Source organism: Erigeron canadensis, chromosome 8 (assembly GCF_010389155.1).
Source record: "Erigeron canadensis isolate Cc75 chromosome 8, C_canadensis_v1, whole genome shotgun sequence".
Lineage (NCBI taxonomy): Eukaryota > Viridiplantae > Streptophyta > Magnoliopsida > Asterales > Asteraceae > Erigeron > Erigeron canadensis.
Window position 1 is genome coordinate 20,185,704 of NC_057768.1, and position 12,837 is coordinate 20,198,540.

At 35.1% G+C, this 12,837-nt stretch overlaps 2 protein-coding genes across 2 annotated transcripts; one reads left to right on the forward strand and one right to left on the reverse strand.

Moving 5' to 3' along the window:
• Window positions 1-2,804: 2,804 nt before the first annotated feature.
• Window positions 2,805-6,886, reverse strand: LOC122580531 (RING finger protein B-like). Its single transcript, XM_043752805.1, has 8 exons — window positions 6,708-6,886; window positions 5,089-5,616; window positions 4,928-4,993; window positions 4,485-4,651; window positions 3,970-4,151; window positions 3,510-3,889; window positions 3,318-3,422; window positions 2,805-3,240 (listed from the first exon to the last, which is right to left on the reverse strand). Exons 1-8 carry the CDS (start codon window positions 6,837-6,839, stop codon window positions 2,941-2,943), a joined length of 1,860 nt encoding a protein of 619 aa, XP_043608740.1. The 5' UTR covers window positions 6,840-6,886; the 3' UTR covers window positions 2,805-2,940.
• A 5,046-nt stretch (window positions 6,887-11,932) lies between these two features.
• LOC122610390 lies at window positions 11,933-12,547 on the forward strand. The gene has a single exon (XM_043783382.1). The coding sequence runs from the start codon at window positions 11,933-11,935 to the stop codon at window positions 12,545-12,547; it is 615 nt and encodes a 204-aa protein (XP_043639317.1).
• The last annotated feature ends 290 nt before the right edge of the window (window positions 12,548-12,837 follow it).

The following is a 12,837-nucleotide window of genomic DNA, read 5'->3' on the forward strand; positions in this document are numbered from 1 at the left end:
CATATATCATCATATTCAAACATCATACATCAAAAAAGGGTTTATTCTCTTAAACCCCTATATACTTTTCATTTTGTCCCTTCCAGACCATCGAACTTTTTTATTCTTCCTTAGGTCATTAAAAGTTGTCAAATTGTCCCATCTAGGTCATCGAACTTCCACCTTTTATATCGCCACTATCATTTGATTCTCAATCAATTTTTAAGAGATTTGGAGTATATGAGCCATAAATTAGTAGTTGTAGTTATAGGATTTAACCGTGATTATGTTTTATTTAGGTTTTCAATTAAAAAAAAGTCCATTGGTACTTAAGGATGCCAACAGACCTAGTATGGGTAGCGTTTAGGTAATCCTAAACCCAGACCCGATTAAAAATCCCTATCCAAGACCTGGACCCGAATCCGAACCCCGCGATACAATTTGTAAAACTTAATGACATCTTTTAGTGACCTATTAGGAAATTAAAAAGTTCGATGACCTAGATGAGACAATTTGACAACTTTTAATGACCTATTAAGGAACAAAAAAGTTCGATGATCTAAAAGGGACAAAATGAAAAGTATATGGGGGTTTTAGAGAAAAAACCCTCAAAAAAATTTATGATAAAAATCATAAAATCTCACGAATTACTACAAAAATCACCGAACACAAAGATCTTTTGATAAAATCTGTAGAAACGCAGAATTACATCGAATTGATACAAAAATCAAATTATACATATTTAGTTACAAATAATGAGATCACGCACAGGGGTGTTCATTTGGTCGGGTTTTGGGGAAATAGAGTTATTCGGTTTGGGTTATTCGGTTTTTTAAGAATTAGTAAACCGCCCATTGCCCAATCCATATATGTGGCCACCTAATCCAAACCACCCAAATAAAGTTTGGGTTATTTGGTCGGGTTTTGGATTACCCAAATAAAAAAAGTTTTCAAGTTTTAATTTAATATATTTGAATAATCATGCAATCCGAATGTTAATGTACACCATTTTGTTTATTCATGATAAGGTTATTCAAATAACTACATGTATTATTATTTTTTTGGATTAAATTATTAAAATAATTGAAGTTGTATTTATGTCATTTAAATTAGGTTATTATAGTTTTATTAAGCATTAAATGCTTAATCGGGTTTTGGTTGGGGCCCAATTGAAATTTTTCTAAACCAAAACCGAACCATTTAACAACTTCCTTAACCGGTTTTACCCAAACACCAAACCAAATCCGAATAACCCAATCCAAATAATACACAAGTCAAATGGATTGGGTGAGTTATTTGGTTAATCCGAATAATGAATACCCCTAATCACGCATAATAAGCAACATCGAACAAGGCTACGGAATTAAATGTTGACAAAATTACTCGTGTAACCCCAATTCATTATTAAATAAATTATTAAATTCTTGAAGGCATGAGATCCGATCTCTACTATCACCGAATGAAAATGAAATGTAAACAATAAATAAAAGGGTGTTTGCAGCAGGTATTAGATCCGATCTTTGTTGGATAGATGTGTATTTCTTTTCTCCTTTCATGAAGATGTTAAAGAAGATACATTCAAGACTTCAAATATGTATATAATTGTTACCGAATTTGTATATGAATTGTTTGGTGGTGGTAAAACCAATTTCGTTCGTGATATACATTAATATTTTCAGTTCAATGGACAACTATTTAAATAAAGGAAAGTACATTAATACCCAACAAAAAAAAAAGATATTTTTTTTTTATTCCTACTCATTCTCTTCAATTTGTAGAGAATTGAAAGAATGAAAACCATTTCCACTTCTTCATTCTCAAAACAAGAAAAGTGATTTTCATTCTCTTTCTCCCATTTTCATTTTATCGTACCAAACACCTCAAAGGTCCCTAGCCGGCTAGGCCTTAGATACCAATCAATCTATTGGTGGTTATAAAATCCTATAATATACATGCATGAACATCGTCATTATCTTATAACATGTATGTAGGAAAACCGCTCACTAATAAAATTATTTCCTCCAATTTCACAGTAATGAAAAAAACTTTAATAGTACTCAAACTAAATTGCAATAATAATAAAAATATTTCCTCCAATTTCACAGTAATGAAAAAAACTTTAATAGTACTCAAACTAAATTGCAATGATTACACGAAAATCAATTTTGTAATATTCGAAAAGAATACAGAGAATATCAACAAGATAAAACATCTACCACAGCCGGAGTTAACCTAAGTGAACAAGAAACCATAAACAAATTTCAAACCATCCAAGTGAACCAATCTATCTCATAGGGTACAACAGTCAAAGCAGTATGCGCCTAAACCATACCTTCGACGAGTGAAGGGAAAGGGAGGATACCATATTCCATAAATGAATTTGTGACAGTGTTTATTGTGTGTGAAAATGGCTAGAGCGAGACCTAGTGAAAAACGGAAGGTGCCTCTTGGCGATGCAAAGGTGCTATATGCAATGTGCGCAACATTACGCCTCATTGCCTTCAACTCGATTCCGAGGTCTTTGCACCCTTCGTGGTTGTCACTGGGTGTAACACCATATTAAGGATTATCATTCCACCAAACTTGACATGTTAAACATGATTAAAGTTAATTAATCCATGAGGGAGTGCCAAATTAATAGGCATCTCGTTTATGTAGTTAATTAAACTCCGTATGCATTATATTCCTCCTATAATTTTCTCCGTTAAAAAAAATAATAATAAATCATTGATCATGCATAATACAAGATTAAATAATATCTAGGAAATGAAGATATTTGATAACCTATATATTAAGATTACAAAACAATTTTTCTAAGAGCATACAATGAAAAAGAATAACATACAAATTTCTAAAATCTTGTTCCATAAACTGTGAAAAGATTTTACACAAGAATAACGAAATTTAGGCTGGCTGATCTAGACTATACAAAATGGGAGCGAAACAATCTGATTATTCGCTCTAAGAGCCACTGTGCCCACAGCTCCCCGGACCGCCCAGTGTTAAAACCACACCCTGCAGTTCATTATGAACCTTGGGTTGTTCTCTCCCTAATGACAGAGCCGGAATTGATCTGACCCTCGGAGAAGGCAGTCTGACATGACGATCTTGTATGTAGCTATGATGATGACTTGCTTCTGGTGCATGGTTTGAGTGCCTAATGAAAGCCCGGTTTATATGTAGATTTCTTTGAGACACATGGCTTGTTGGAGATCTGCGATTATGGCCACGAATAGCTCCTCTTGAAACAACTTCAGGACCCTGCAGGTTAACAAAATTTTAAGTATCTGTGATACAAAAACAAAAAACCGTGGAAAGAAGCCGTTTAGGAAGCTTACAGGAGGGAATAAGACTCCTCTAAAGATTCGACCATTGACTGTTGCAGTCATCAAGTAACCTGAGTCGAAAGCTCCATCAACCTTGCCATGAACTTCTGCCCCAATCTGAGATTCATAATTCTGTTATATATATCGTAAATGGAACGTGTATATATATGTATACATATATAAAATCTTGGAATGTTACTTTACCAAGTTTTGAACACGCAATGGCTCAACATTTCTGTGATCCACTCGACTTGCATGGTTATTTTGATGGTTTTTATAGTGATTGGATTGTTCTTGAACGAAATGTGGATCCTGTGAAGTTCGACTAAGAATCGTTATATCATTTGATAGGGTACCCTGAAATTGTTTGCAACTACTTGAAATTTGATTTTGATTTTGATTTTTAAACAAGGGCAAAACTTGAGGAGACGAGTTAGAAGGTATCTTGACAAGTGTTCTTTCTTGATCAGAGTGTGATGGAGATGAATGTTGTGAGAGAGAAAGCGAATGTTCTTCTGGTTCTGATTCTATCAATTCACAAGCTTTTGAACTTGACATTCGTCTTCTCTTGGTATGCATTGGATCTTCAAAAAACACGAAAGTAAAATGAATACGTTGTAACTTTTGGTGTATATGTTTCGCCATAACTTGTTGTAAATCAAACCTGAACTGAATGGCAACGACTGACTCATGCTGGCTTGATGTTCATGTAAGAAGTGCCGTTTTTCTTTGCTGCATTGACTTCCTAACAGTGTGCACCCAAAGTTGTTGTATCGGTCATTTGCATGGTCTGATCCAAGCTGCAAGATCAGTAGTTCGTTCAGAGGCCGTTCATCCTCACCACATCTGTAAGGTCAAAGCAAAGATAGAAAAATGAAAACATCTATATATACATTTGCTTCCTTTATAGTTCTATCACATATATCCTAAAAAATTTTAATGTGTATAAATATGTTAGATTTCAGATTTGACCGTCTGCAAGCTTTATAGGTTTGAACTTTTTTTCTTTTTGATAATACACTTGCCAGTGTGGACTTTATTTGTAATTTTAACAAATTCAGAAGGTAAATAAAGTGACTATATATGCAATTATAAGTGTAATAACATATATCATCTCTGCTATTTATGTAAACAATGAAGCCATCACATATCTTGTCATCTAAGTTAATGAATACATACCCTCCGTAAATGGCAATGTCAGAGTCCGTGACAATCGCAGTGTGGGAAAAACGCCCTTGTGGCTGTTGACCGTGTACCTCTAGTTGAGTCCAAGAACAAGTGATCGTATCAAGTATCCAAACGTCATTATAGTACTGTTTATCACCAACACCGCCAATCATATATACCTGCAACTTTGAATGACGATTCAATTAGCCAAAATCCAGTGTCAATTAGGTAGAGGCGGCAAAGTGGGTGGGTCATGCAATAGCACAACCTATTAACCTTCAATAATAGTCTCAATAGTTATTTTAAATAGCATTTACTTGTTATTTTAACTTCTCATCTAACTTTTTACATAATGTGATTGTCCCACATAGATCAAACATTAACCAAATTCAGCCATTGATCAATTGTAAGTGGGTCAAATTTTAAATATCCTACAATATATGATAAATGCTTGCCTTTGTCCCGATAGTGACCGCAGCATGTCCTGCTCGAACCCCAGGTGATTCTCCTTGAACAACAAACTGAACATTCAACGAAAAAGTTTGTTCAGTTTGCGCTTTACAACAAAATTTAACTGATAAAAGACGAAAAATTAGTTGAAGCTCATATTACGTACCCTTGACCAAGTCAATGTGTCGACATTAAAAACATCAACATCACCACGGTAACGATCCCCACAATCACCACCATAGACAAAAAGATTATTGCATACAAAAACCGCAATGTGACTATCCCTGGGGACGGGAATATCACCTTTTGGTACAGGCGAACTCCACCTCATTGTTTTGAGGTCCAATACATGCAAATCATTTAAGTAATTTGCATCACCCTCACCACTGCCACCAAATATTACCATTCGATCGTGACTGATCATGGTTGCGGTGTGACTTTCTCGGGGGGTTGGAGCAACTCCTTTACAATTCGGTCGTGTCCATTCACGAGTCAAGAGATCCAAAATGTGAATGTCGTTGACCTTCTTAGTGCCATTTGTTCCTCCAAAAATGATCATCATGTGGCCTACTATGACTGCGCTGTGACTATCTCTTGGACCAGGGCCCGCACCGGTTGTCGCTATATTGGTCCAAGCCATGGTTTCGAGGTTTAGCACAAGAACATCACTGAAATGTAGACCACCACAGCATCCCTGTTTATTACAAGTACAGCAAATTGTAAAGCATTTGTTAACATTGTATACAGTATTCCCCCAATAGAAAAGACAAACAACTTAGAAAGATTTAGGACTAGTACTTATAAAAAATAAAAATACACTGTTTTTCTATAATTTAGAAAGATTCACTAGCAAATGATCAAGTATGGCCTATTAAAAATAATCACAAATTATCATTCACTTTGATCTACGTATCCACAGACAAACCTATAAACGGACGAGGTTTTCATGTTCATGTTCCCAGGAGGGGAAGTCTTTAACTCAGATGTACACAGCGGAATTCATAACACTTTACTTAACCACCCCCAAACTATTTACTCAAACCCGAGACCTCTTGTAACATAATGATAGGACACATGACGCCTAATTATTAGGTCACCTTAGTAGTGGTTAATTAAGAAGTTTTATGGTGGTCTAAAAAAATTAAAAGTTATTATTATTATTATTGGGACGTTAATCCTTGTTACTTGTCTTACTTCCGAACTCATGATTATATCCTGCTATCTCAAGCAGTATCTCCTATAGTGACTTAGTGGTGTTAAAAGTTGGTAAAACAATAAATTTTTATCAAAAAACGTGTCAGTCAAAACATGCATTGTGTACTATAGAATGTTGTTTAATTGCAAATTAAATTAGTATATGCTAACTCATTTCAAGTATCTATCTTATGATCATAAAGTTTATAATACTGTTAAATTATTATTATTGACAAACTGGGTTTGTTCTGAGTACTCATGCTAGATTAACTTTCAACAACAAAAAAGATCATCAATTTTTTTCATCAATTTAAGTTTTGCCATTTTCTAGGTCCATTTTGTGTCAGTTATATTTTTTATCTACACCTTTAAAGTATGTAAAAAATTAAAAACCACCAAATTAGTTATGCAAAACAAAAGGCTAGCTTATATGAAAATGGAAATGAACCAAAAGCAAGTTAAGAAAAGTGTTTCTTGTTGTTGCCTCACTTGAAGCTATAAATGCATGAACCATACAACATAGAAATAAATATATACGAGGACATATATATATATATAGAGAGAGAGAGAGAGAGGGAGATGTATACATACACCAAAGATATAGAGAAAGCCATTAGAGTAGCAAGCAGAATGCCCCCATCTTTCAGAAGGGTTAAAACCCATGAACTTTGGATACAACCACATTGTTGCTTTCTTGAATTCACCATTTCCCAGAGAACCCATATTATATATATCTTTTTATGATATGATGAAGTAGTTAGTTTTATTTAATTTACTCACAATGGAAGAATGAAGGTGTAATTAATTAAATGATGAGTAGTAGTGACACACTCACACACACACAGTGAAGAGTAGTTGAAAGTGAAGAAAGAAAGATTTGCACCAAGCAAAGCAGCTTCAAGTACTAGCTATAGGATATGAGAGAAAAAAAAAAAAAAGAGAGAGAGAGACATGAAAAGATAGGAGGTTTCACGTCGACCATCACTGTCTTACCAATAAATATACTGCAACACACATATGGGTTTTGAGGTAAGAATAGTTCTTGTCAAACTTATGGTGCTTTCCACTCACCATTATATTATTTTATCTTTTGGTTAAATTACAATTAAAAAAGATTGTGACTTTCAAAGGTCGAATATAACTTTACTTGGATAAACTTGATCCTTAATTTTGATCGATGTCTAACTATTGAATCAGATCAATGATTAACATTTAATAATAATCTTATAATTTTGAACTTTAATTATAATTTAATAATTAAAATCTGTCCAACTATAATTTTTAATTTGAGAAATCCAAGTTCAAAAAGTAAATACTAGTTTTCATGTCATATGATATGATTACTATTTAAAGTCACTACGATAATAGTATACGTACAGTAATTTGTTTTAATTATTTTTGGAGTCTAGTGACCCAACCAATATTTTAGTAAACTGACCATACTTTTTGCAGCGAGGATCGCTGCAAAAAGTCCATCGTACATACCCGTATACTGTGGACCATCAAGTCCACAGTGTACGGACAGTTCTATATATGTAAACTCGCGTAGCGTCATTTTCAAACCACAATCGTTTTCGTTTCAGGTATGTTCTCTATAGGCTTTCAATATATATATGTATATGTTCATGTTTTCCATTATATATATAGATATAGGTGTATATATGTATGTTTTTATATATATATATATGTTTAAATATAGTAAGTATATATATATACTAGTTATAAAGGTTCGTTTGTAATCTTTAAAAAAATTTAAGCATTGAATTTTTCATACTGTTTACGTATATGTATATATATTTCAGATGGATTTTGAAAGTATATGGGGCGAAATGGGTGCAGAAGGTTTTGAGCTTCACTTAGAAGAACCTGATGAAGAATTTGAGATACCAGAGGCGACCCCTCATTTTGACTACAACGCTAGGGTTTTCCACACCGATCAGGTATCCTTGTTAACTTTTATAATCACTTACTTTCCCACTTAATATAAAGAATACTTGCATTAAAAGAAATCATTTTACTTTTTATACCAAATATCATTAAACAATTTATATTTTAGTACTATTTAATTTGTGTTTCGTTGTTAAATTTATTGCATATTTAAAATGTTAGATATTTATAAGTATACAATTTAATGATAATTTTAAATTAAAAAAAACTAATTTAGGTGTTCCATTCACACGAAAAATTGTTCAACTAGGCCAAAAGTACAGCATTGCAGCTTGGTTATGTGTTAATCAAACGACGAACAAATTTCAACTTAGCTGGTGTAAAAAATAAAGTGACGATAGTCTTTAATCTTTCTGAGAAAATGGATGATATGATAAGCGGGCTCGTTAAAAAGACACTTAAATGTCAGTACCCCTTTAGATTAATCGGCCGTTTGATTGGTTGGAGGGTAACTGTTATAGACGACACACATAATCACTACCCAGCTGAGAATCTGGAGGGTTACGCGTACGCAAGAAGGTTGACTGAAGATGAGAGATCATTTCTAGAAGATGAATATCATCGCGGTACTACGCCCCGTAAGATGTTAAAGCTATTGACTGAAAGATTTTCAGGAAACTTGACCCGCAGCGAAGACATTTACTATTTCCAAAAAGCTATGCGGAAGAAGGCGGCCGAAAAACATGGGAACACTCCAATGCAGGTTTATTATATCAAATTTACATATCTTGAATCGACTAAGTATAATTTGTTCAAAATAGTTGAAGCTCAGTGAAGAAAGCTTGCTCAGGATTCTGAAGTCATTCAGAATATAGCTCACTGAAGCTTCACTTCAGATTCAGAATCAACCAACACTGAAGACGTTCAGACGGAAGTCAAAGACTGAAGACTGAGGAAGAAGATCATCTCAGAAGCAGAGCTCAGAGAAGATCTTACCTGAAGTTGAATCTGAAGAGGCTCAGTGAAAAAGTACTTACAACACTTTTTCACTGATTACGAGGAAAGTCTTTTTGCAGCTTTAACTACCTTTACTCGGTTAATTACTATCAACCTGGGATTGGGAAAGTTTTAGCAAAAGGTTGGGAATAAAGTATGTCAAGTCACATCAAGAAACTTACATACTTTACCTTAAACAAGCATGTTATGGATTTGTCCCACGAATCCATCCAACCATATTTAGTACGGCATATTGCCATGTCATCAGGACATGTTTGCCTATAAATATAAGACTTCTCACACTTGCAATATTGCTTGGAACTTTGGCAATTGCAACGTGTGATATTACTCTAAGTATTCTTACGAGTAATTCCTCGTTACATAGATCATTTGTATTTCTGGGTTGTTTAGATACTTTCACAAGTGTAATTATCTTTGTTCCGCAACAACTCTTGTATTTTGTTTATAAACAATAAATAAAATACATTGAAAAATACATCTCGACTCATTACCATAATACTTGATTATATTTAGTAATTTATATAGTTTCAAGCAATTATACTTTATTACTCTTATCCATTATCTGGATCGTAATTGTAACTAGTCCTATCTAGTTTCGATTTACTTGCCAATCGGGTTACTTGATATAACTTGAGATTATTATTGTCTAACTTTATATCTTGTTATATCGTGATCTCGTGTACATCTTGTTAGGTGGACTTACAATTTCCTTATGTTATCCAAATAAACGCCACGTACAAAACCAATTTTTACAACATGCCGTTGGTCGAGATCGTTGGTGTCACTCCAACAAACAAGACCTTTAGCATATCATATGCGTTTATCATAAGCGAACAAGAGCATAGTTATAGATGGGTGTTGGAGTGTTTGAAGTCGACGTTAGGTGAAGGGTTTGTTGTGCGCGTGGTACTCACGGACAGGGATTTGGCGCTAATGAAAGCATGCAAAACCGTTATGCCGGAAGCATACCATTTACTGTGTAGAGTGCACATGTGGAGGAACATAGACAAATTTAGCATGCCATCGTTAAAAGGGGAAGGGAAATGAGGGCATTTTTACGGATGGTGGAAAAAACTTTGCGAGTCCCGCACACTAGAAGAGTACACCAAGAACGAAAAAGATTTAAAAGAGAAGATGGGTCCCCGTTTAGACAGTAAGTGAAGTGCACATGAAGTTTTTTATTTTTTAACTTTTGGTAAATCACAAGCTAACCAAATGTTAAATTGACAGAGGTTTACAAGTACCTGCAGAAGGAGTGGCTTTTCCCGTACAAGGAAAAGTTTGTGTCCTTTTGGGTCGATCAGCACCTCAACTACCGTAACTACACTACCAACAGAGTTGAGGCTGAGCATTCACTCCTCAAGTCCGAGTTGCAGGGGAGATGTACATTTCAAAGAATAATTCAATGTGTTATAGATATCCTCCTCGGACAAGATTCAGATTTCAAGGGCCAACTAGAGGAAAGCAGGATTTATAGAGACAGTAAACACAACTACCCATGTTTGAAACACCTGCTTTGTGTTGTATCTGTGACAGCTCTTGATATAATGGTCGATGAAATTAAATGATTAAAAAATGAGATCGGTAAAGACTTGAGAAAGTGCGGGTGTAAGGTGTGGATTAGTTGTGGCCTTCCATGTGCCTGCCGTCTAGCTGCGTACATGCATTATAGTAAGTTTACTGAAATATAGGTAATTGATGTTTTTTTTTTGGTAAATGCACAAATATTGTAATTATTTTTCGTCAAAAATGTAGGCAAACGTGGTGAGGTGCATAACATAAATGACTTTTGGAGAAAGCTAGACCTGACACCGTCGACATGCCTACCGGACAATGATCATCGAAAAGACTCTGACGATGACGAAGCTATCGACGAATTAGTAGAGGATGTTAAAGTCCAGTTTAAGGAACAACCGAAGTCAAATCGCAAAAACTGGATTTCTAAATTAAAAGATATCGTCTATTCGGGGAGAACGAAAATTAAGGACCCTTCTGTTATTAAGAATAAACGTGGAAGACCAATCGGGTCAAAGAAAAATATACCTCAAGTATGTCGGATCATAATTTGAACTACAGTTAATTGATTTCTTATATTTAATTGCCCCCTATTTGTTAGTATACTTCTAAGTGTAATTAATTGATTTTTTATTTTTTGCAGGTGCCCGAACATAACAGACCAGCGACAAATACAGCACCCTCCGGTCTTCAAAAATCCAAGTCGGTTCAATTTTCCTGACCGATTTTTCAGGATACCCAGTCCATGGGGGAGTTCTCCGATCATTTTTCGCAACCGTCATTTGTATTTGGAGAAGGCCAGTATGCGAGACATAGTGAATACGTGAGCACACAACCATAATCACCTCAAAGTGGGAGACAAAGTGATCATGTGGGCACCAGTTCTTTTTTCGCAGAAACACAATCACGTTTCTTCAATGAAACTGAAAGCCAATCACAATCACCTCAAAGTGGGAGGCACAGTGATCATGTGGGAACTAATTCAAATTGGGCTCAAAGCCAGCCCAAATGGGGTCAAATTGGGAGACAAAGTAATTATGTGGGCCTAACAATGAACGTGCCAGACAATGTAGACGAAACAAAGTATACTGGGGTCAAAGTGGCAGGCAAAGTGGGTATGTGGGTTATGAGTTTAACATCCCGGGAAATACAGATTTCTTTGGCAAACCTTATAAAAAACTATACTGGGACAAAGTGGCAGACATAGTTCGTATGTGGGTAGCGATTCACGTTTCGCAGACACACAAAGTTATTTCGAAGACCAGAATAACCAAACGCAAGAAGAAACGTATAGCTTCGTTGATCAATTATTTTTGGCACCCATTACACAAAATACACAGAACAACCCTAAACCGTTTACACACAACTTTTTCCAGACGGAGTCAACATCGACTGACATGAGTCATTACTTAGGGCAACTCCCTAAGTACTTTCAAAGATACGTTGTCAATATAAAAAATGTAAAGTCTGATAGTAAATGTTGGTTTCGGGCACTAGCTGTTGCTTTGGGTGAAAACGAGCATTTGAAGTTCGAGTGGATTCGCAAACTAATGCTAGAGGAGTATGAGTCCAAACGCGGATACTATGAGGGTGCATTCGATGGTGACGCTAAACACATACACACTTTGCTATCAAAGTCTTATCCAAATGGTCGCCCACAAGATTACTGGATGATGAATCCATATTGCGCCATGCTTCTGTCTAATGCTTTGGGTGTAATAATTATCTGTTTAAGTCTAGAGGAGAACATCACATGTTTTCCTTTTTGGAAGGGGCCAGGCGAGCTATACATAGACGACCCGATATGCATTGCCCTAGTATCGGGGTCCACACATTTTGTTACGGTTTTTTTAGACAAGGACTGCCCAATGCCTTACACCTCAGCTTGGGGACATGATAAACCTGCATCGCAGGCCTGGGTAAGACATCCGAAGTACAGAGACCGTTTAGCTGAGTACCACAGACACATTCAAGCTAATAAGGCACCTACGGGATATGATATCCTTGAATAGTTTACTTATATTGTATAACTATTTGTTTGTAATTCTTTAACGTATGTAATAATAGTTATTATAATTACTAGATATAGTTGATGTATTTTTTTACTTATATTTGTTATCATGATTACTAATAATAGTTGAAGTATTCTATAGCTATATTTGTTGTTTTTGTTATTATTTATTTATATAGTTAAGGCATTTTTTTTACGTTTTTTTTGTTATTATGAGCATCATCATCAACACATCCGAAAAGATAAACACATATACACCACAAACATAATTCATACGACACAAAATATATT

What these genes read in the sequence shown, in the direction of transcription:
- LOC122580531 (XM_043752805.1), bottom strand. Translation starts at nt 6,839, where the DNA reads ATGGGTTCTCTGGGAAATGGTGAATTCAAGAAAGCAACAATGTGGTTG. An exon ending in GCTTTCTCTATATCTTTGGT is followed by an intron (nt 5,617 to 6,707) that starts GTATGTATACAT and finishes TGTAATAAACAG; the next exon opens with GGATGCTGTGGTGGTCTACA. An exon ending in CATTGCGTGTTCAAAACTTG is followed by an intron (nt 3,423 to 3,509) that starts GTAAAGTAACAT and finishes TATGAATCTCAG; the next exon opens with ATTGGGGCAGAAGTTCATGG.
- LOC122610390 (XM_043783382.1), top strand. Translation starts at nt 11,933, where the DNA reads ATGAGTCATTACTTAGGGCAACTCCCTAAGTACTTTCAAAGATACGTT.